Below are 25,469 nucleotides of genomic sequence, written 5' to 3'. Positions count from 1 at the left end.
CTTTCGGGAATATTTTTCCTGGAACACACTCTTTAAAACTGTAAGAGTATCAGCGATTAATATACAGAGCGAAAAGTTATCTACACACAGGATGTCCTTCGTATAGGATCCGCCATCTTCGCTTATAAATTGGAACATCCAACGTACGCATCACTGTGTATGCAGATGCTTCAGATTCATTGCGCTTGCCCAACGATCAATGTTTTGAACTTACTTTTACACTCGCTCAAACTTTACTAACGTGTCATTATGCATGAAAATAGCTGCGGCCGTTTGTAATTGCTGTATTCTACGTCTACATCTACATCTACGTGATTACTGTGCTATTCAAAATAAAGTGCCTGGCAGAGCGTTCAATGAACCACCTTCATGCTGTCACTCTACCGTTCCACTCTCGAACGGTACGCGGGAAAACGAGCACTTAAATTTTTCTGTGCGAGCCCTGATTTCTCTTATTTTATCGTGATGATGATGTCTCCCTATGTAGGTGGGTGCCAACAGAATGTTTCCGCAATCGGAGGAGAAAACTGGTGATTGAAATTTCATGAGAAGAATCCGTCGCAACGGAAAACGCCTTTGTTTTAATGATTGCCACTCCAATTCGCGTATCCTGTCAGTGACACTGGCTCCCCTATTTCGAGATAATACAAAACGAGCTGCCCTTCTTTGTACTTTTTCGATGTCATCCATCAATCCGAACTGATGCGGATCCCACACCGCACAGCAGTACTCCAGAATAGGGCGGACAAGCGTAGTGTAACCAGTCTCTTTGGTAGACCTGTTGCACCTTCTAAGAGTTCTGCCAATGAATAGCAGTCTTCGGTTTGCTCTACCCACAATATTATCTATGTGATCGTTCCAATTTAGGTTATTTGTAATTGTAATCCCTAAGTATTTAGTTGAATTTACAGCCCTCAGATTTGTGTGACTTATCGCGTAATCGAAATTTAGCTGATTTCTTTTAGTACTCATGTGAATAGCTTCGCACTTTTCTTTATTCAGGGTCAATAGCCACCTTTCGCACCATACAGATGTCTTATATAAATCATTTTGCAAGTCGTTTTGATCATCTGATGAGTTTACAGGACGGTAAATGACAGCATCATCTGCAGACAATCTAAAACGGCTACTCAGATTGTCTTCTATGTCGTTTATGTAGATCAGGAACAATAGAGGGCCTAAACACTTCCGTGGGCAACGCTGGATATTACTTCTGTTTCACTCATTCACTTTCCGTCTGTTACTACCAACTGTGACCTTTCTGACAGGAAATCACGAATTCAGTCGCACAACTGAGGCGATACTCCGTAGGCAGGCAGTTTGGTTAGAAGACGCTTGTGAGGAACGGTGTCGAAAGCCTTCCGGAAATCTAAAAATGAGGAATCAATTTGACATCCTCTGTCGATAGCACTTATTACTTCATGAGTATAAAGAGCTAGTTGTGTTTCACAAGAACGATATTTTCTGAATCCGTGTTAACTATGTGTCAATAAATCGCTTTCTACGAGGTACTTCATAACGTTCAAATACAGTATATGTTCCAAAACCCTACTGCAAATCGACGTCAGTGATACAGGCCTGTAATTCAGCGGATTACTCCTATTTTCCTTTTTGCGTATTGCTGTGACTTGAGCAATTTTCCAGTATTTAGGTGCGGATCTTTCTGTGAGCGAGTGGTTGTACATAACTGCTAAATATGGAGCTATTTTATCAGCATACTCTGAGAGGAACCTGACTGGTGTACCGTCTGGACCGGAGGGCTTGCTTTTATTAAGTGATTTAAGCTGCTTTGTTACAGAGAGGATATCTACTTCTATGTTTCTCATTTTGGCAGTTGTTCTTGATTGGAATTCAGGAATATTTATTTCGTCTTCTTTGGTGAAGGAGTTTCGGAAAACCGTGTTTAAGAACTCTGCTTTCGTTGTTATCGCGCAGTGAAGGTATTGATTGCGTCTTGCCACTGGTGTGCTTTACGTATGACCAGAGTCTCTTTGGGTTTTCTGCCAGATTTCGAGACAGAATTTCGTTGTGGAAATTATTAAAAGCATCTCTCATTGAGGTATTCGTTTTCGATTGGCCTGAATTACAATTTCTGTGTCTCTATAACGATGTGCCACATGTATAATTACAGAAAATACAAAAAGGGTGTAATTACTACGTCAGGGTACGTGAGAATCTCTGCTCAGACATGTTGTGGGTAGTGTAGACACTGCTAAGAGGTTGGATGCAGCATCCTATCCGTGACACTCCGCAACCGCTGGCATCCACCTATTCTCACACATCTGCGAAGAGCTTAGTGTTCATTGAGGAGATGTAGATCGATCACTTACATGCTCTCCATATCGTGCGTCATGATATCTTCTTACTCGTAAAAAGCTTGACGTAGTTCCTTGACTTAAACCATGTGCAGTTTCGTGAAGTAAAGACACTCACTGCCTGGCTGAGAATGTTTTACCTTGCTTCAAACCAGGGTGTGCAAGCCAAGTCACCTCTCAGTAGAACATAAAAAAAGCACTCCGTCTTCAGGTCAAGAGTGGCCTACCGAGACCATCCGACAGCCGTGCCATCCTCAGTGGAGGATACAGATAGGAGGGTCGTGTGGTCAGCACACCGCTCTCTCGGTCGTTAGTTGATGGTATTCTTGACCGGAGCCGCTACTATTCGGTCGAGTAGCTCCTCAATTGGCATCATGAGGCTGAGTGCACCCCGAAAATTGGCAACAGCGCATGGCGGCCCGGATGGTCACCCATCCAAGTGCCGACCACGCCCGACAGCGCTTAGATCTACATCTACATCTACATCAATACTCTGCAAGCCACGTGACGGTGTGTGGCGGAGGGTACCTTGAGTACCTACATCGGTTCTCCCTTCTATTCCAGTCTCGTATTATTCGTGGAAAGAAGGATTCTCAGTATGCCTCAGTGTGGGCTCTAATCTCTCTGATTTTATCCTCATGGTCTCTTCGTGAGATATACGTAGGAGGGAGCAATATACTGCTTGACTCCTCGGTGAAGGTATGTTCTCGAAACTTCGACAAAAGCCCATACCGAGCTACTGAGCGTCTCTCCTGCAGAGTCTTCCACTGTAGTTTATCTATCATCTCCGTAACGCTTTCGCGATTACTAAATGATCCTGTAATGAAGCGCGCTGCTCTCCGTTGGATCTTCTCTATCTCTTCTATCAACCTATCTGGTACGGATTCCACACTGCTGAGCAGTATTCAAGCAGTGGGCGAACAAGCGTACTGTAACCTACTTCCTTTGTTTTCGCATTGATTTCCTTAGGATTCTTCCAATGAATCTCAGTCTGGCATCTGCTTTACCGACGATCAACTTTATATGATCATTCCATTTTAAATCACCCCTAATGCCTACTCCCAGATAATTTGTGGAATTAACTGCTTCCAGTTGCTGATCTGCTATATTGTAGCTAAATGATAAAGGATCTTTTTTTCTATGTTTTCGCGGCACATTACACTTGTCTACATTGAAATTCAATTGCCATTCACTGCACGATGCGTCAATTCGCCGCAGATCCTCCTGCATTTCAGTACAATTTTCCATTGTTACAACCTCTCGATATACCACAGCATCATCCGCAAAAAGCCTCAGTGAACTTCCGATGTCATCCACAAGGTAGCGAAATGCAGGAAGATCTGCAGCGGATAGGCACTTGGTGCAGGGAGTGGCAACTGACCCTTAACATAGATAAATGTAATGTATTGCGAATACATAGAAAGAATGATCCTTTATTGTATGATTATATGATAGCGGAACAAACACTGGTAGCAGTTACTTCTGTAAAATATCTGGGAGTATGCGTGCGGAACGATTTGAAGTGGAATGATCATATAAAATTAATTGTTGGTAAGGCGGGTACCAGGTTGAGATTCATTGGGAGAGTGCTTAGAAAATGTAGTCCGTCAACAAAGGAGGTGGCTTACAAAACACTCGTTCGACCTATACTTGAGTATTGCTCATCAGTGTGGGATCCGTACCAGATCGGGTTGACGGAGGAGATAGAGAAGATCCAAAGAAGAGCGGCGCGTTTCGTCACAGGGTTATTTGGTAACCGTGATAGCGTTACGGAGATGTTTAATAAACTCAAGTGGCAGACTCTGCAAGAGAGGCGCTCTGCATCGCGGTGTAGCTTGCTCGCCAGGTTTCGAGAGAGTGCGTTTCTGGATGAGGTATCGAATATATTGCTTCCCCCTACTTGTACCTCCCGAGGAGATCACGAATGTAAAATTACAGAGACAGTCGTTCTTCCCGCGAACCATACGCGAGTGGAACAGGAAAGGGAGGTAATGACAGTGGCACGTAAAGTGCCCTCCGCCACACACCGTTGGGTGGCTTGCGGAGTATCAATGTAGATGTAGATGTAGAAGGTCATTTATGTATATTGTGAATAGCAATGGTCCTACGACACTCCCCTGCGGCACATCTGAAATCACTCTTACTTCGGGAGACTTCTCTCCATTGAGAATGACATGCTGCGTTCTGTTATATAGGAACTCTTCAATGGAATCACACAATTGGTCTGATAGTGCATATGCTCTTACTTTGTTCATTAACCGACTGTGGGGAACTGTATCGAACGCCTTGCGGAAGTCAAGAAACACGGCATCTACCTGGGAACTCCTGTCTATGGCCCTCTGAGTCTCGTGGACGAATAGCGCGAGCTGGGTTTCACACGATCGTCTTTTTAGAAACCCATGCTGATTCCTACAGAGTAGATTTGTAGTCTCCAGAAAAGTCATTATACTCTAACACAATACGTGTTCCAAAATCCTACAACTGATAGACGTTAGAGATATAGGTCTATAGTTCTGCACATCTGTTCGACGTCCCTTCTTGAAAACGGGGATGACCTGTGCCCTTTTCCAATCCTTTGGAACGCTACGCTCTTCTAGGGACCCGCGGTACACCGCTGCAAGAAGGGGCCAAGTTCCTTCGCATACTCTGTGTAAGCTCGAACTGGTATCCCATCAGGTCCAGTGGCCTTTCCTCTTTTTGAACGATTTTAATTGTTTATCACTCTGTCGTCTATTTCGATATCTACCACTTTGTCATCTGTGCGACAATCTAGAGAAGGAACTACAGTGCAGTTTTCCTCTGTGAAACAGCTTTGGCAAAAGACATTTAGTGTTTCGGCCTTTAGTCTGTCATCCTCTGTTTCAGTACCATTTTGGTCACAGAGTGTCTGGACATTTTGTTTTGATCCACCTACCGCTTTGACATAAGACCAAAATTTCTTAGGATTTTCTGCCAGGTCAGTACATAGAACTTTACTTTCGAATTCATTGAAAGCCTCTCGCATAGCCCTCCTCACACTACACTTCGCTTCGCGTAATTTTTGCTTGTCTGCAAGGCTTTGGCTATGTTTGCTGTGAAGTTCCCTTTGCTTCCGCAGCAGTTTTCTAACTCGGTTGTTGTACCACGGTGGCTCTTTTCCATCTCTTACGATATTGCTTGGTACGTACTCATCTAACGCATATTGTACAATGGTTTGGCCCTCAGTAGAACATAAGCGTATTTTTTTACAATACTGAGTGAATCGATACAACACGGAAAGGTACTCACCGACACCTTCGCAGAAGTTGTTCCACACCACTAGTTCACCGTCGCTGCCGAAGCTGGTGCCGTCGTCGGTGAGGTTGGCGATTCGGCTGCAGACACAGTGGAGCACCGAGGTGCCGTTTGCTGCCAGCAAAGCCAGCAGCGACGCTGCCACGCCCGCTGCGTGCATTTTCAGCCGCTGGCACTGAGGTGGGGACGAACACTCGCAGTGCGCGCTGCACGCGGAACAGACTGCCGAGGTGACGCTGAGCGTGGAGGGGGTCCTTCCGCAGGATGGCCAAACCGCAGCAAGTGCGTCGTCCCTCGCACGCATCACAGCCGTATCTCCTTTCTGCTGCGGGAGGGATCTGCTGACTGCACAGAGCCGCGACGAAAACGTATTCGTTCGTTCGATTTGTATGCAGGTCTGTCACATGTTTCTAGGACGACAGTGAGTTCCACTAAGAGACTTACAGATGTTCAGAACATGGATGTGCAACAGGACTTTTTTGTTTTTGTTTGAGGGCGATCTTATCACAACTGCTCTCTCAGTTGAGTGAACAAGATCTTTTTCATGTTTTGGTACGAAAGAAAGCAGATGGAACCTTGGGACACGGTGTATACCGCAAGCCAACGCATACAGATCTACATTTGCAGGTCACAAGCTGCCATCATCCAGCACAATGCAGCAGTGCATTACGTACCCTAGTTCATAGAGCGCGTTTGGTATCTGACTCTGAAAGCCTGCCGAGTGAGATGCAACATTTGAAGACAGTCTTCCGTCAAAACGGTTATTCTGAGAGACAGATACGTAATTCATTCAAGCCCATGCGAGTTCAATCTATGGAGCAGAATGAAGATACGAAGACACCCACCACCTTTGCCTTCTTGCCGTACTTTGGTGCCATGTCGTCAAGAATCGGAAGAGTCCTCGAAAGATATGACATCTAGTGTGTTTTCCAACCATCTGCAGAACTGAGGAACCTGTTACGTTCGGTTTAAGGATGATCTCGGTCTGAGGAAACGTGGTGTGTACAAGATTCCTTGTCAGTGTGGGCCGGCATATACAGGTCAGACATGTCGCACAGTACAAGAACGTTGCGATGAACACCAGCGTCATACACGCCTACGCCAACCGGAGAAGTCGGCAATTGCGGAACACTGTCTGAACACAGGACATCACATGATTTATGAAAAGACGGAAGTTTTATACCCAGCATCCTCTTTCTGGGATTCCGTCATTAAGGAAGCATTACATATCCGTACAGCTGATAACCTTATCAACAGGGATGCGGGATTTCAATTGAGTGCAGCCTGGAACCCTGCATTGGCTGCTGTTAAATCACGACGAGAAAGCAAAGAGCTTTCGATAATAGGCCCGTCATAACTTTGGCAGCATGTTAGTAAACACAGCGTCAGCGCACGTGCAGAACGGCCGCTCTGCGTTTCCCGGCAGAGGGCGTGGTACCCGCGCCTGCGCAATCTTCACGCGCGTGCTCTATATACAGCGTCGTCGACATGCGGATCTTGTCAGTCGTACCTAGCCACCAGCGAGGTTCAACCACCTGATGATGTCGGACAGTTGCTCCGAGGAAGTATTATGGGATTTGCACAACGTCATCCACACCCGTGAAGACTATTTACATCTTTTTCATCACTCACCACTCACCGTTCAGTCACAAAAATAAACAGAAGACAGAGTACCTTTTTTATTCCGTTTACCATACCTATATTTTTACGAGGCGTGTTTTTTTAAGTAAGTACCATTTTGAAATAAAAAATCACGTGCTAATATTTCTCAATAATTTTATTTTTACATGAAAGCCTGTACCTTAATCTATTTTTCTACATAATTTCCGTCAATATTGAGGCATCTGTCATAGCGTTGTACCAGTTTTCTAATACCCTCCTCATAGAAGTCTGCCGCCTGACTTGCTAACCACTGCTTCACCACTGTTTTGACTTCGTCATCGTCTTGAAGACGCTGACCACCCAGGTGTTTCTTCAACAGCAGGAACAGGTGGTAGTTTTTTGGACAACATGTTTGTGGAGAGAAGCAGCGATTAGTATGATTAATCAATAATTCAAGAACAGTCTTAATCTCATTTTGTATTGTTATAATACCGCCAACCGGTTTCAACCCGACGTAGGGGTCATCTTCTATTGGTCGACTGCTGGTGGTGTCACTCCTGTCTACATAACGGCAGGAAACTTCCAACAGGATAACTGTCCATGTATCAAAGCATTTATTATTGTTATAATACCGCCAACAGGTTTCAACCCGACATAGGGGTCATCTTCTATTGGTCGACTGCTGGTAGTGTCACTCCTGTCTACATAACGGCAGGAAACTTTCAACAGAATAACTGTCCATGTCTCAAAGCCAGAACCGTGTTACAGTCGTTTGAGGAGCGTGATAGTTTCCTGCCGTTATGTAGACAGGAGTGACACCACCAGCAGCCGACCAATAGAAGATGACCCCTATGTCGGGTTGAAACCGGTTGGCGGTATTATAACAATAATAAATTCGATTAAGACTGTTCTTGAATTATTGACAGATGGTAGTCACTGAGCTGTACGGAGGATGATCTAGAGTTTCCCATCGAAAAGACGTGATGAGATCTTCGGTCTGATGCGGACGGGCATTGTCTTGCAGCAAAACGATGCCTTTGCTCAACTTCCATGGACTGTTGCTTTGATTCTGGTGTGACGTAGGCCACTCATGTTTCATCGCCCGTAACACTTTGGCTTGAGAAATCGCCACCGTCGTTGTGGTACCGCTCAAGGAAAGTCAATGCACTGTCTAAACGTTTGGTTTTGTGCACATGCTTCTACATTTTCGGTACCCAAGGTGCGCATAATTTTCGGTAATTCAAGTGCTCGGTCACAATGCATACAAAACACTACGAGAAACATTAGGAAAGTCATCCCGCAAGGAGGAAATCGTAAAGCGTCTGTTTTCTCTCACCTTATTGTCCACTTCCCGCACCAAACTTTCATTAACTACCGAAGGACGTCCACTCCGTTGTTCTTTATGCACATTTGTGCGGCCATCTTTAAATGTTCTCACCCGCTTTCTTACCATTCCATCACTCATAATGTTTTCTCCGTAAACTACACAGATCTCACGATCAATATCGATCGCTTTTAGCCCTTTATCACTAAGAAATCTTATAACAGCCCATACTTCACAGTCGCCGGGACTCACGATTATCGGAGGCATCTTAAACACTCAGTACACAACGTAAACAAGGAACAATCAGACTGTCATGGCGTCAGTGCTAGATTAAGGTACAGGCTTTCATGTAAAAATAAAATTATTAAGATATCTTAGCATGTCTCTTTTTAGTTTCAAAACGGTACTTACTTAAAAAAACACACCTCGTATTTGATTTGTTCCCATTTTGAAAAAAAAAAACATACAAAGTGGCGTAATAATTTTAGGTTATGTCCCTAGAATCTTTGAGATTTAAAAGTTTTCAATTTCTTACGCCATACAAATCAAACATATGACAATAAAAATCGAAATAATTTTTATCAAGTGGTACATTTATCAAAATGAAGATTCATCCTTCTTATATTTTCGTACATTTACTGGAAAAGGAAGCAGAATGGGAATTACAGAAAATTGTAATTAAAGTACCTGCAGTCGTTATTTACAATCAGAATGACTATATGTACAGAATAACGAAAAATTAATCAGTATTATTATTAATAAATAAAATTTGACCTACGTTATTCAAAGTAAGTCGGTATCTTTCCTCGGTGCCTATTTGTCCTGCTTTAGAAAAGATTCGCTAATGGGGCAGTGACGTGACTGGGATAGATAACATTTTCAAAACCAGCTGGTATAGCCTTGGGTATAGCAACCATCTTGTTTTCAACCAGTTTAAGGGATCGTTGATGCTAGGCAAATAAGCATGGGATAAAAGTTTGTCCAATTCGACAATTTCCGCACTTACTGGATCACGAATTCCTTGGAGATGACTGGTATGTCCTTCGAACTTCTCCCAGACTGAACAAGTCTCACGCGTTACGGTGGTAACTGGCTGAGAAAGTCGTTGTGATCCATCTTCTTGAACAACCAACGCTTTCAGTTCTGCAGTAACATTCTTGCAGCAGTCCTGGAATGTTTTGCCATCTACAAATCGCTGCCTTTTGAAGCTTGGGTCCAGTAAAATTGCCTCACTAATCAGTTCGTAGCTGGAGACAACTCCAAACCACTCTGATAACCCTTTAAAAAGTAGTAACCAATTAATTCATTTCATGAGAACATGCTGTATCTTTGTCTTTCAAGATTTTTGTTGCCATTCCATTAATCTTGGCAACATTTTCATTTTTGACTGCGAAAAAAATGTTTCCTTTGAGGACACCTCTTGAGTTACCTTATAGAAAAATTTCACAATTTCTGTAGCCTGTTGCAGTATCTCCAGGTCTGTGCCAATTAACTCACCGACTTTCTATATGAAATATCGTGGCAACAAATTATGGGATATTGTAAGTAGGCTGTTTAGGTTTTTATGTTGGTAACGCCACGTATCGCTCTGTATGAAAATCACTGGCTGTGCTGTGTGCAGTCTGTGGCTAGTTTGCATTGTTGTCTGCCATTGTAGTGTTGGGCAGCTAGATGTTAACAGCGCGTAGCGTTGCGCAGTTGGGGGTGAGCCGCCAGCAGTGGTGGATGTGGGGAGAGAGATGGCGGAATTTTGAGAGCGGATGATCTGGACAGAGACAGTAAATTTGTAAGACTGCATGTCATGAACGGATATATATGACTTTTGAACACTATTAAGGTAAATACACTGTTTGTTCTTTATCAAAATCTTTCATTTGCTAACTATGCCTATCAGTAGTTAGTGCCTTCAGTAGTTTGAATCTTTTATTTAGCTGGCAGTAGTAGCGCTCGCTGTATTGCAGTAGTTCGAGTAACGAAGATTTTTGTGAGGTAAGTGATTTGTGAAAGGTATAGTGTAATGTTAGTCAGGGCCATTCTTTTGTAGGGATTATTGAAAGTCAGATTGCGTTGCGCTAAAAATATTGTGTGTCATTTACGTAGAGGCTTACCAGCACAGTAATTCACTAATTTTACTAAGGGGACATTTCAATATTTATTTAAAATAAACCTTTGCAATATCTTATAAGTAAGTTTCCATCTGGTTGGAACATCTCGTTTGAGTTTCCGGAGACCTTTTATCACAAATTTTCTTACATTTCAGATAGTCTGCTTCAAGGAAAGAGACTCTTTGTCAAAAATACAAGTGCTCCTTGTTCCTCGACAAAAGTTTTCTGTGTGGACGTTTAAAATGCGTGTAGTACAGTAAGGTTTAAAGAATGCGCAAAGCGTGTGATACGCGGAAGTTTCATAAGAAGGCAGGTAATTTCATATCTGATGCATTGCCTTTTATAATGGCAGTGATTTTAACATTGCAGTGATTATGTTTGGCGATAAAAGACTTTACCCAGTTTGAGATGTTTTATGCAATGTCTCTATCATCGAATCTAAAGCGCTCAAAAAAGTGCAATTTAATTGATCCTTTACATCTATGAAATGTGCAGCAAGCGCATAGAAAGTAATGTTACTTACACTCGCCCACCCATCAGGCGTAAGGCAAACTGCCTTTCCGATAGACCATTCTTAACTTTACAGAATAACTGCTGATACAACCTGGACATCAGAGAGGTTGTTCTTTTCTACTCGTCACATTATAATCTGGGCAAGGCACAGAAACGGTGCATGTTCAACTGTAGAGAAAGGATGGTATTCATCTACATACATACTCCGCGATCCACCATACAGTGCTTGACGGAGGGTACCTCGCACGACAACTAGCATCTTCTCTCCCTGTTGCACTCCCAAACAGAACGAGGGAAAAATGACTGCCTGTATGCCTCTGTACGAGCCCTAATCTCTCTTATCTTATCTTTGTGGTCTTTCCGCGAAATGTAAGTTGGCGGCAGTAAAATTGTACTGCAGTCAGCCTCAAATGCTGGTTCTCTAAATTTCCTCAGTAGCGATTCACGAAAAGAACGCCTCCTTCCCTCTAGAGACTCCCACTCGAGTTCCTGAAGCATTTCCGTAACACTCGCGTGATGATCAAACCTACCACTAACAAATCTAGCAACCCGCCTTTGAATTGCTTCTATGTCCTCCCTCAATCGGACCTGATTGGGATCCCAAACGCTCGAGCAGTACTCAAGAATAGGTCGTATTACTGTTTTATAAGCGGTCTCCTTTACAGATGAACCACATCTTCCCAAAATTCTACCAATGAACCGAAGACGTCTATCCGCCTTCCCCACAACTGCCATTACATGGTTGTCCCACTTCATATCGCTCTGCAATGTTACGCCCAAATATTTAATCGACTAATGGAATATTCAAACATTACGGGATTCTTTTTCCTATTCATCTGCATTAATTTACATTTATCTATATTTAGAGTTATCTGCCATTCTTTACACCAATCACAAATCCTGTCCAAGTCATCTTGTATCCTCCTACAGTCACTCAACGATAACACCTTCCCGTACACCACGGCATCATCAGCAAACAGCCGCACATTGCTATCCACCCTATCCAAAAGATCATTTATGTAGATAGAAAACAACACCGGACCTATCACACTTCCCTGGGGCACTCCAGGTGATACCCTCACCTCCGATGAACACTTACCATCGAGGACAATGTACTGGGTTCTATTACTTAAGAAGTCTTCTAGCCACTGACATACTTCCCTAGGAATCTAATCTTTTTGTTGAATGTGGTCACCGTTTGGGAGTGAGGGTGTCACAAAGGAAAATAAATCGGGTCGTGGTCCGGAACCAGACAGTATTGACGGACCTGATACAGCTTGAGACTCAGTTGGCTTTCCAGGGTGGGTATCTTCTGCTGAGGTGGAAGCAGAAATCAGTGCGAATGGTTTACGAGAAACCGTTTCTCGAATTTGTGCCTCGGTTCGTAGCGGTCTCGGGCGGCTCCCTGACCCACACCATTCCAGAGGTGTTGTATGATGGTTCGATTTCAGATATCTCTTCAGTCTCGACGAAGAGCAAAAAGTCAAGGAATTTAGTTGCCGACAGTAACGCCATTTCCCTGTTTCTCGATTTTGGAAAAACGGTACCATACATTGCTTGCAGTTCATCTAGGCGAAGGCGCTGTGGCTGACATATTATTATGCAGTAGTGAAAGAGCGTTGGAAAAAAAATGAAATATTTACTGTTAAGTTAGACTTTCTAACAGTAAAATCTCAAAGGGAGAACAAACGTACACGCAGTCCATAAGAAACTGTAGAGTGGAATGTAGAGCTTTGTGATCCATGAAGCCTGTATCCTCAGTCGTGAGGCTTGAATCATATAAGTAAAGGTCTGAAACGTTCATAGTCATGAAGAAACTCGAGAAGACAGATCTGAGAATACGCGAGGATTTCGCTGCTGAAACATTAAAAATTTAGAACAGTATGATATTCGCATTTAGGTTACAATACGTGACGGCAGGATAAAGGTGCAGGGAAAGACTGAAAAAGATGAGTTAGCAATACAGACGAATTCGAAAGCCTGTGCTTTAGAAGTTAAGAACTTGCCAATTCATGCAGCCACTAGTTCTAACAGTGTCTCTGTATTGTTCCTCTACAAAAATGGCTCTAAGACCTATGGGACTTAACATCTGAGGTCATCAGTCCCCTAGAACTTAGAAGTACTTAAACGTAACTAACCTAAGGACATCACACACATCCATGTCCGAGGTAGGATTCGAACCTGCGACCGTAGCAGTCGCGCGGTTCCGGACTGAAGCGCCTAGAACCGCTCGGCCATCGCTGCCGTCGTTCCTCTACAAATAGTTAGCTATAATTTACTCATCTACTTAATGACTTACTCTCTCTTACTACTATTTTGATTTAGGTTAACGATTACTGTGTTAATTTAGTCTTACTTCCGTTTATTGTTTATCAGTCCTTCATTATACCACTGATGTTACTAGTCTTTAGCATTACAAATATTAACGGTGTTCCTGTAACCATTCTTTTTAATCTGCTTATACTACTGTTACATGCAGATTATTATTGCTCTTGGAGAGACTCCTTTTCCTGCCTTCACTTTGTCTCACGACTGCTGCAAAACCAGCTGACCTCGTTCGCACTACCTACGCTCCGTGTCTTCTCCCTGCTCCAGTTCGTGCTGCTCGCACCCTCCTCACCCTACCAGCGCATTCCTCGTGCTTTGTTTACCAAGTGGGTGGACCACCCGCACCCAGATGTCATATCTGCCAGTTACAAGCAGAATACTCAGTGTCCATCACTGTAAACGCTCAATCACTTTCAGTTCATCCTGATGAACACCGTACATTCAAAAATATCGACATCCATGTAATAATTCTATCGAACGTGGACACCTGGATCAAGCCAGAAATGCTCTGTAGCTCCGTAACAGGATACTCCACTGTCCTAGGACATCACAAAAGTAGCAGACAAACTAGAGGACGAGGTGCATACGTCTGCTTTGGTTTATAATTCACCATGCTACCCAGATAGATTATATAATGGTAAGACAGAGGTTTAGGAACCAGATTTTAAATTGTAAGGCATTTCCAGGGGCAGATGTGGACTCTGACCACAATCTATTGGTTATGAACTGTAGATTAAAACTGAAGAAACTGCATAAAGGTGGGAATTTGAGGAGATGGGACCTGGATAAAATGAAAGAACCAGAGGTTGTAGAGAGTTTCAGGAAGAGCATAAAGGAACAATTGACAAGAATGGAGGAAAGACATACAGTAGAAGAAGAATGGATAACTTTGAGGGATGAAGTGGTGAAGGCAGCAGAGGATCAAGTAGGTAAAAAGACGAGGGCTAGTAGAAATCTTTGGGTGACAGAAGAAATGCTGAATTTAATTGATGAAAGGAGAAAATATAAAAATGTGGTAAATGAAGCAGGCAAAAAGGAATACAAACGTCTCAAAAATGAGATCGACAGGAAGTGCAAAATGGCCAAGCAGGCATGGCTAGAGGACAAATATAAGGATGTAGAGGCTTACCTCACTAGGGGTAAGATAGATATTGCCTACAGGAAAATTAAAGAGACCTTTGCAGAAATGAGAACCACTTGTGTGAATATCAAGAGCTCAGATGGAAACCCAATTCTAAGCAAAGAAGGGAAAGCAGAAAGGTGGAAGGAGTATATAGAGGGAATATACAAGGGCGATGTTCTTGAGGACAATATTATGGAAATGGAAGAGGATGTAGATGAAGATGAGATGGAAGATATGATACTGCGTGAAGAATTTGATAGAGCACTGAAAGACCTAAGTAGAAACAAGGCCCCTGGAGTAGACAACATTCCTTTAGAACTAGTGACAGCCTTGGGAGAGCCAGTCCTGACAAAACTCTACCATCTGGTGAGCACGATGTACAAGACAGGCGAAATACCCTCAGACTTCAAGAAGAATATAATAATTCCAATCCCAAAGAAAGCAGGCGTTGACAGACGTGAAAATTACCGAACTATCAGTTTAACAAGTCACGGATGCAAAATACTAAAGCGAATTCTGTACAGACAAATGGAAAAACTGGTAGAAGCCGACCTCGGGGAAGATCAGTTTGGATTCCGTAGAAATATGGGAACACGTGAGGCAATACTGACCCTACGACTTATCTTAGAAGCTAGATTAAGGAAAGGCAAACCAACGTTTCTAGCATTTGTAGACTTGGAGAATGCTTTTGACAATGTTGACTCGAATAATCTCTTTCAAATTCTGAAGGTGCCAGGGGTAAAATACAGGGAGCAAAAGGCTATTTACAATTTATACAGAAACTAGATGGCAGTTATAAGAGTCGCGGGACATGAAAGGGAAGCAGTGGTTGGGAAGGGAGTGAGACATGGTTGTAACCTCTCCCCGATGTTATTCAATCTGTATATTGAGCAAGCAGTAAAGGAAACAAAAGAAAAATTTGGAGTAGGTATTAAAATCCATGGAGAAGAAATAAAAACTTTGAGGTTCGCCGATGACATTGTAATTCTGTCAGAGACAGGAAAGGACTTGGAAGAGCAGTTGAACGGAATGGACAGTGTCTTGAAAGGAGGATATAAGATAAACATCAACAAAAGCAAAATGAGGATAATGGAATGTAGTCGAATTAAGTCGGGTGATGCTGAGGGAATTATTTAGGAAATGAGACACTTAAAGTAGTAAAGGAGTTTTGCTATTTGGGGAGCAAAGTAACTGATGATGGTCGAAGTAGAGAGGATATAAAATGTAGACTGGCAATAGCAAGGAAAGCGTTTCTAAAGAAGAAAAATTTGTTAACATCGAGTATAGATTGAAATGTCAGGAAGTCGTTTCTGAAAGTATTTGTATGGAGTGTAGCCGTGTATGGAAGTGAAACATGGGCGATTAATAGTTTGGACAAGAAGAGAACAGAAGCCTTTGAAATGTGGTGCTACAGAAGAATGCTGAATATTAGATGGGTAGATCACGTAACTAATGAGGTAGTATTGAATAGGATTGGGGAGACGAGGAGTTTGTGGCACAACTTGACTAAAAGAAGGGATCGGTTGGTAGGACATGTTCTGAGGCATCAAGGGATCACCAGTTTAGTACTGGAGGGCAGCGTGGAGGGTAAAAATCGTAGAGGGAGACCAAGAGATGAATACACTAAATAGATTCAGAAGGATGTAGGCTGCAGTACGTATTGGGAGATGAAGAAGCTTGCACAGGATAGAGTAGCATGGAGAGCTGCATCAAACCAGTCTCAGGACTGAAGACCACAACAACAACAACCCAGATCCAATACTGATGAAGACAAACAAGACGAATATATGTTCGTAAATATCAGATCCTGCCACGAAAAGAGCCCAATCTCTGTCCTTTCCGGACCTCCGATGAAAGGTGCAATACCCTGTTTCGAAACTGTCCCGTCAAGATTGTAATCTACAAAGGAGCATACAAATAATACCAATAACACTGTCCCTCAACTGTGAAATTGAAGGTCATGATCAGTTATTCAAACGTGACCCAACTTCGGATTGCATCTACCCATAATGCAGCCAACAGTCGCGCTCCCATAGATATACTTGCAACGAATTCCTCAAACAGTGTAATTCGTATCTAGAATATCTGCTCACATCGTATTCATGATGTATTGTCTATAAAATTCAAAAAATAAACCCCAACTGAATTCATGCAGAGATTTTAAGTACATCAGTGAACCTGAGAGGGCAGACACGAGAGATAATTTGCGAGGAGTACTCCATTCCATTGAAATAAAAGACAAACTCAGCGGATGCACAGACTAAATGGCTTGACAATAAGTATTTTCCCCCGAAGACCAAAAACCTACACCTTGGCTTATAAAGGAGCTGAAATAGCTCACACACATAATACTGCAAGATGTCTTCGCTAGGGGCCGCGGTTTTGTAGGTTTTCAATTTTTTCTCCTGATGTAATAGACTGCACAAAGAGTGTGGGACAATAATTAAAATATCGTTCAACACACATGTGCCTAGAGTGGAGACAGGCGAGTCACTTTGCGATCAGCTCCAATGTGAGCCGCATGACAGGTAGTGACTCACGTTCTGCTTTGCAGTCTGAACCATGATAGTGGTGTGGAGTGAAGAGATGGTGAGCCGGCCTGTGATCTGATCTGTTAAGGTGCCGGGGAGTGGTGGGTGAGCTGTTGCAACGATTCAGTCTGTGTGCGCCATAGGTAGGAGAGTCATTCCTGGGTTGCTTTGCAATTCGCTCTGCGCATGCAGTGACGTGTGACTCACAGTATTGATGAAAAGACATTCTGAAGGCGATGCTATATCAGAGGACAAGAAGTAAAATCTCTCTCAAAAGTACGAAAATGTTTGTCACACTTCTAAAATTTGGGATTTTCTTCTCAGATCAAGAGCAGAAATACAATGCTGTGAAGTGTTTTCTGTGTTAATGCAGTGTTCTAAAGCACTGATCTCTTTGCATTTCCTATTTCTTTTTGGCAGCAGAGAAAAACTGCACAAATTAGTAAGGTATGTAAATCCGTGTGCATGTGGCCTATAGCGTATTTTTTGTAGCTATGGAAATATTTTCTTAAGCATGTGGTGTGGGTTGCTGTTGCTGCAGAATGCTGCCAAATCTTGATCCCATTTTATACCTTCCCCATAGAGACATATCAGATCAGATGAGCTACCACTCCTTTTCTCCTGACTCACCCATTTCTCACTCCTTAGAAGGATCGGCCTTTCAATTAGTTCAAGAGTGGACCGACCATCCATACTACTGAAGTTCTGGTTTACCAGTCAGGCACAAAAATAGTTGATTCTAGTCTTCCTTAGTATTGAACTGTGAAGTGAGGGTGGAGGTACTTGCAGTAGCAGTATAAATAAATCAGAGAAAAAATTCGAATATGTTCCTGTTTATTCAGAAGACTCTCACTGGCAAGTGGGCTACCAAATGCTTCGTTCTGTCTTCCTCAGCTCCTTCAAAATTCCTTCCAAAAATATTTGCATGCAAACCTATTCGCATTTTTTTTTAACATGTAGCTCATGTCAAATTCACAGAGCTTCTCTGACTGTAATTTTGTCAAATAAAGTCATGATTGTAGAGTGTGGTTGTCACTAGAAATAAATTGTTCTGGGTGTACAGCGATAGTCACAAATTATTTTCAGATTTCTTTATTCAAAAAATACCGTTATTGGGTTGGAATTTTTCACGATTTATCGTCAGAAGCTTTCATACTTCCACGTTCTTTATAAACTCTGTATATGTTTTCGTATGTTGATAATCAAAATATGTAATGCACGTTGAAAATTCGTTATTCGACCATATGAAAGTTTTTCCAAGTCCAAGAGGTTTTCCAAGTCCAAGATGGCCGCCGAGTAAGTGACGCCAGAAACCATTTCCAGAAAGTTAAGTGATTTAGACAGGAATATAATTTAGTTTAACGCCGACAACAAATTAAATACGTGCATTAGTGTATCGTTTAGTCTTGCCATTAAAGGTTTGACTTTTCTTTGCGTATTTTTTTAGAAAACACGAAAAGATCGTAACTTCGCGAAGTCGCGCTTAGGCTTAAATTTTGTAAACGTGTTTGTTTCTTGTTTCACGGTAATTTAACTAGTTTCTCGGTAACAAATAAGTAAACTACCGTAAATAGCGTATAACTTCATTGTTTTTATACAGATTTCAGAAAAACAGCGTAACTTTATATCAGAAACTTGCCTATATACATTTGTTTTATAGGCCTAATTCTCGTAACGTTTTTGGAGAATCAAAGTTAAAGTATCTCGTTTAATTGTCCTTTTTTTCATTCAATCGAGTGAAATATATAATAAATAGCGTATACCTTCATCGTTTTAATACAGATCTCAGAAAAACAGCGGAATTTTAAATCAGAAACTTGCTTATATACATTCGTGAATAGGCTTAATTCCTGTAACGTCTTTTTTGATTTTCGGTAATTTAACTGATTTATTCTAGCTAAAGTATTATTTTTGCCATGAGTGAGAAGTGCCTGACATGCCGTAGAATTGTTAGTTCCGGGGTTTGGTGTGATGGATGCAGTAGTTTTTTTCACTGGGGGGACTGCAGTGGCGTGGGTGTTGGGAAAGTGGATCAGGCTCATCAGTGGTTATGTAGGATTTGCAGCAGAGATAGGAAGATAGTGGAACAGGAGGGGAAAATTGCTGCCCTTCAGGCTGAGCTAGATCAGGCTAGGGAAGATCTGGACAGGTTAAGGAGGGAGAAGGGCAAAGAGAGGTGGGAAGTGGCAACAGGTAGCAGAAGGAACAGGCCTAGAACTAAGTCTGACAGTTTTGTGGTGAATGTCAAAAATAAGTTTGACCTCTTGCTTCAGTTAGAAACTGATGAGCCTCAAGCAGAGGTAGGTGTAGACAGGACACAACAAACTTTCAATAGGAAATTGAAAAAGAATGTAGGAAAGTCATTGAAAAGGAAGAAAGTTTTGTTGTTAGGCAGTTCTCATGCCAGAGGTGTAGGCCAACTTCTGCAGGAGGAATTAGGACCAGAATACCAGGTCACAATTTTTTTCAAACCAAGTGCTAGTCTGGATCAGGTGACAGAGGATTTAGGTTCACTCTGTAAAGGATTTACCAGGGAAGACACCGTGGTTATTGTGGGAGGGCCAGGGAACAGCATCGACAGAGATCCTGGGTACAGTATAGAGTGTGACCTGGTAAAGATTGCGTCGGCATCGAGACACACCAATGTTGAATTTGTATCTGTTCTGAGACGCCATGACCGGCCTCATTTGAACTCTTCTGTTGGGAGAGTTAATTTGGAGTTGGAATGGCTGCTTGGGTCAGGTGCTGGGGCTCATATTAGTGTGGTTCCTGTTGATGATCTCAGTAGGTGGGACTATACCAGGCACGGCCTACATCTCAACAGGAAAGGGAAGGGGAAACTGGCTGGGGTAATAGCAGGAAGTTTAAGGGGGGGAGGCACTGCCATGAATGGTAAAATACCAGTGGTTACAGGTGTTGGAGCACCACCTTTTTTAGGATAGGTAAGACAGAAAGATGTCAAGTTCTACGAGAGGTCAGCATTGAAACAAATCTTCAGTTTAGGAAAGAAATTAAACAGCACAATTCTAGCACATTGGATCACCAATCACAGCTATCAATTATAAATTTTCACCAATCACCAGAAATTTTATCTCCACCAAGTTGTATCTCAGTCCTAGGTAACTGCATTGATGAATTAAAGTCACCCAACCCAGTTGACATAATCTGCGTCTCTGAACACCGTGTGACCACTGGTATAGGAACTAGGCCTAAGCACAATGAGAAACTCAGACAGGAGAGTACTGCAAATGTTAGAATAAGGAAAGGTTCTCAGAAAAGTATAATTAAAAATAATGTAAGTATATTTCATCAAAATATTGGGAGTTTAAAGAATAAAGTAGATGAGCTTCTGGTTTGTTTAGAAGATTTAGAAGCTGAGAATGAAATAGATGTACTATGCCTGTCTGAGCATCACATTGTTACTGATATGGATAAGGTAAATGTAAGTGGATATAAGCTCTCTGCACATGTAATGAGAGAAAATATGGAGAAAGGAGGAGTTGCCATATATGTCAAAAGTTATCATTGTGCAAAAAGTATAGAAACAAAAAAGTTTTGTGTAAGAAACATATAGAAGCATGTGCCTGTGAGCTTAAATTCAATAAAGGCACATTTATAATTGTAACTGTATATAGGTCCCCATCAGGAAATTTTCAACTATTTCTGAAAAATTTGGACTCCTTGTTGTGCTATCTGTCAGACAGGGGGAAGCAAATTATTATTTGTGGGGACTTCAATGTAGATTCTCTGAAAGAGGGTAATAGGAAAAATGACCTTGAAGTATTACTCAGTTCTTTCAGTTTGACACCCGTTATTGATTTTCCTACTCGGGTGGTAAAGGATAGCAGCTCACTGATAGATAACTTCTTTATAGACCAAGATAAGTTTAACCAGATAAATGCTCAGCCTGTTGAGAATGGTCTTTCTGATCATGGTGCACAGCTAGTTACAATATATGACATAACTCCATTCAGCAATACTAAACAGTCCTCCAAAGTAGTACATTCAGTCAACGATTTAACAATTGCAAATTTCACGGAAAGCCTACAGCAGATAGACTGGGATGAGGAGTACCATGAACCTGATGCCAATTTAAAATATAATTTATTTCATGACATTTTTGTAAATGCATTTGAAAACTGCTTCCCCAAGAAAATAGTTAAATATACTCGTAAGAAACCTTGTAACAAACCATGGCTTACTAAGGGTATAAAAATATCTTGTAACCGGAAAAGGGAAATGTATCTGACAGCAAGAAAGAGTAGTGACCCGGAAACTATCAAAAATTATAAAAACTACTGTGTTATATTAAGAAAAGTTATTAAAAAATCCAGGAGTATGTGTGTCATGTCTGAAATCAGCAACTCTGATAATAAAATTAAAACAATTTGGAATATTATTAAAAGAGAAACAGGTCAACCAAGAGCAGAGGAAGACAGTATTACCATCAAATTGAATGAAAACTTTACGAACAAAAAGTCAGAAGTTGAAAATATTTTTAATAATCATTTTCTAAATGTTGTGGATATAGTAGGATCCAGGTGTTCATTAGAAGATGCTAGGCTGTTAATGGAAGAGGCCATACCTATGCAATTTGATACAATTGAAATCTCACCCACTTCTCCCTCTGAAATTAGGAAAATAATAAACTTGCTTAAAAGCAAAAACTCACATGGAGTTGATGGCATTTCCAGCAAAATACTAAAAGCTTGTTCTCAACAGATAAGTAAGATTCTCAGTCACCTGTGTAATAGCTCTCTGGAACAGGGCATTTTCCCTGATAGACTGAAATATGCTATTGTTATACCTTTGCACAAAAAGGGGGATAGATCTGATGTCAACAATTACCGTCCAATCTCCCTTCTAACAGCTTTATCCAAAATTTTTGAGAAAGTAATGTATTCAAGAGTAGCTTCACATATCTGTAAAAATGAAGTACTAACAAAATGTCAGTTTGGTTTCCAGAAAGGTTTTTCAACAGAAAATGCCATATATGCTTTCACCAGTCAAATTTTGAATGATCTGAATAACCGAACACCACCCATTGGGATTTTTTGTGATCTCTCAAAGGCTTTTGATTGTGTAAATCATGAAATTCTGCTACACAAGCTCAAGTATTGTGGCATGAGTGGGACAGTGCACAAATGGTTTAATTCGTACCTAACTGGAAGAGTGCAGAAAGTTGAAATAAGTAGTTCTCGTAACATGCAAAGATCAGCACATTCCTCAAACTGGGGAACTATCAAGAATGGGGTTCCACAAGGGTCAGTCTTGGGTCCTTTGTTGTTCTTATTATATATTAATGACTTGCCATTCTATATTCATGAAGAGGCAAAGTTAGTTCTCTTTGCTGATGATACAAGTATAGTAATCACGCCTGATAAACAAGAATTAACTGATGAAATTGTCAATACTGTCTTTCAGAAAATTACTAAGTGGTTCCTTGTAAACGGACTCTCACTGAATTTTGATAAGACACAGTACATACAGTTCCGTACAGTGAATGGTATGACGCCATTAATAAATATAGACCTTAATCAGAAGCATATAGCTAAGGTAGAATATTCCAAATTTTTAGGTGTGTCCATTGATGAGAGATTAAATTGGAAGAAACACATTGATGATCTGCTGAAACGTTTGAGTTCAGCTACTTATGCAATAAGGGTCATTGCAAATTTTGGTGATAAACATCTTAGTAAATTAGCTTACTACGCCTATTTTCACTCATTGCTTTCATATGGCATCATATTTTGGGGTAATTCATCACTGAGGAATAAAGTATTTATTGCACAAAAGGGTGTAATCAGAATAATAGCTGGAGTCCACCCAAGATCATCCTGCAGACATCTATTTAAGGATCTAGGGATATTCACAGTAGCTTCTCAGTATATATATTCTCTTATGAAATTTGTTATTAACAACCAAACCCAATTCAAAAGTAATAGCAGTGTGCATAACTACAATACTAGGAGAAAGAATGATATTCACTATTCAAGATTAAATCTAACTTTGGCACAGAAAGGGGTGAATTATACTGGCACTAAAGTCTTTGGTCACTTACCAAATAGTATCAAAAGTCTGACAGATAACCAACAAGTATTTAAGAAGAAATTAAAAGAATTTCTGAATGACAACTCCTTCTACTCCATAGAGGAATTTTTAGATATAAATTAAGGAAAAAAAAGAAAAAAAATATTTAAAAAAATAAAAAAAACTCCGCCATTGCCGGTCCCAAGCCCAGATGAGAAAGGAGGAGGGTTAGAGGATGGGCCAACCCCCCATCCTCTGTAAAAAAAAGATTCTGGTTAAAGAAAAAGACAAAAGGAAAAACTGGACGGATCAAAATGGTGACGAAACTGGATACGTAAATGGATTTTCTGGATTTAGAATTGGAACATGGAATGTAAGGTCAATCATGACGGGGGGAATGAAACAACTTGGAGGAGAACTGAGTAAATATCAATGCATAGTGGCAGCAATTCAAGAAACAAGACTTCCTCAGGGTGTTATGAAGATTGGAGATACTCACACGCTCTTTAACAGCAATGAGCTAAGCCCAGCCTGGACTTCTGGAGTTGGTTTTGCTGTACACAATAAAATGATATCGGCTGTCAACAAATGGTCTCCTGTAAACGACCGAATCTGTTGGATGATTTTACACGCTAAACCATATAAGATCTGCCTAGTCAACTGTCATGCCCCATCAGAGGATGCCGATGAAGAAACAAAGAATAACTTCTATCTAGAACTAGAGAATGTAGTAGACAAACTCCCAAGACACTCAATTCAGTTGATAATGGGAGACTTCAATGCCCAAGTGGGAAGAGAAGTGCAGTATCGTCCAACGATAGGGCCTGATAGTATCCATGAAACAAGCAACGAGAATGGTATCAAATTAATTAACCTTGCCGATACAAGGAGAATGATCGTTAGAAGCACATACTTCCCCCGCAAAGCAGTGCATAAAGTAACCTGGATATCCCCAGATGGAAGTACGATGAACCAGATCGATCACGTTCTTGTTGACCGAAGACATCATTGTAGTGTCGAGCATGTAAGATCCTTTCGCGGGGCAGATATGAATTCAGACCATTTCTTAGTGGTAGTCAAACTACGTCTGAAACTTTCAACCATGTGGAGAAGAAATTCTGAAATGATGGTCCGCTTCGACAAGAATAAGTTGAAAGATGTAGAAGTGAGACAGCGCTATCAAGAAAAAATTGCAGAACATCTCACAATAACAGAGAACCCTACCAGTGTGGAGAACGCATGGATGCTGCTGAGGAATGCAGTGTTAGAAAGTGCAAATGAAGAACTAGTTTGCGATGCAAAACGAAGAAGTAAACCTTGGTTCGATGAACAATGTCGAGAATCTGTTGAGATTAGATCAGCGAAGAGGATAAAATGGCTACAGCAACTCTCGGAAGAAGAAAGGGTAGCTTACTACGAAGCGAGGCGTAACACGGACCAACTCATGAGAAAGAAGAAACGGGACCACCACAAAAGTCTGTTGATTGCAGTCGAAGAAGCAAAGTCGTCACGCTCGTTTTTCCAGGCCTCAAGATTCGCCAGAGGCGCATACAGACAACGTACATTGGTCCTAACGAATGAGACGGGTGAAGTTGTACCGCCAGAAGAGCAAGCAACCCTATTTAAAAAACATTTTGAAAACCTATTGAATCCCGACAACCCACCAGTAGGGACAACACAGACGGATGCCCGTTTTGACAGAGTTGAAGTCCCTGAACCATCTGAGGAAGAAATCAGTGTTGCCCTAAAAGCACTCAAGAACAACAAGGCTCCAGGAGGTAGTGGTATCACAGCTGAGATGCTTCGCTTGGGAGGGGAAACACTGGTGGGTGCTTTGAAACGATTAATTTCTACCATCTGGGAAGCAGAAGTTATTCCTGAGGAATGGAAGGGAGCAATCATATGTCCCATATTCAAGAAGGGAGATGCTACTCATGTATCCAACTACCGAGGGATTTCGTTACTTGAAATTGGCTACAAAGTTTTTACAACACTGCTACTAAACCGCATGAAACCACTGGCTGAAGGAATTGTAGGGACCTATCAATGTGGGTTCGTTGCTGGACGATCGACAATTGATCACATATTTACTCTGAGGCAGTTGATAGAAAAATTCTACGAATTCAATAAGGATCTACACCTCATCTTCATCGATTTTCGACAAGCTTATGACAGCATTGACCGCGCCACGCTATGGGAAACGTTAGAGGAACTTGGCATCCCATCAAAATACATCCGCTTAATTGCTGCTTGCTACTCTCAGTCTACGGCCCAAGTGCGGTTTGGTAATCAACTATCACCATCATTCAGTATACAAAATGGATT

General features: G+C 41.6%; 1 protein-coding gene across 1 annotated transcript in view; it reads right to left on the bottom strand.

The window, feature by feature from the left end:
• Window positions 1–25,469, bottom strand: part of LOC126426468 (uncharacterized) — a 123,005-nt gene that overhangs the window by 69,479 nt on the left and 28,057 nt on the right. The window contains exon 2 of the mRNA XM_050088380.1: window positions 5,583–5,763. Coding sequence (XP_049944337.1) covers window positions 5,583–5,763 — 181 coding nt within the window. The remainder of the gene's footprint in view (window positions 1–5,582; window positions 5,764–25,469) is intronic.

The sequence above is a fragment of the Schistocerca serialis genome, chromosome 11 (genome assembly GCF_023864345.2).
Source record: "Schistocerca serialis cubense isolate TAMUIC-IGC-003099 chromosome 11, iqSchSeri2.2, whole genome shotgun sequence".
Taxonomy (NCBI): Eukaryota; Metazoa; Arthropoda; class Insecta; order Orthoptera; family Acrididae; genus Schistocerca; species Schistocerca serialis.
This window is presented reverse-complemented; position numbering and strand designations above follow the sequence as displayed.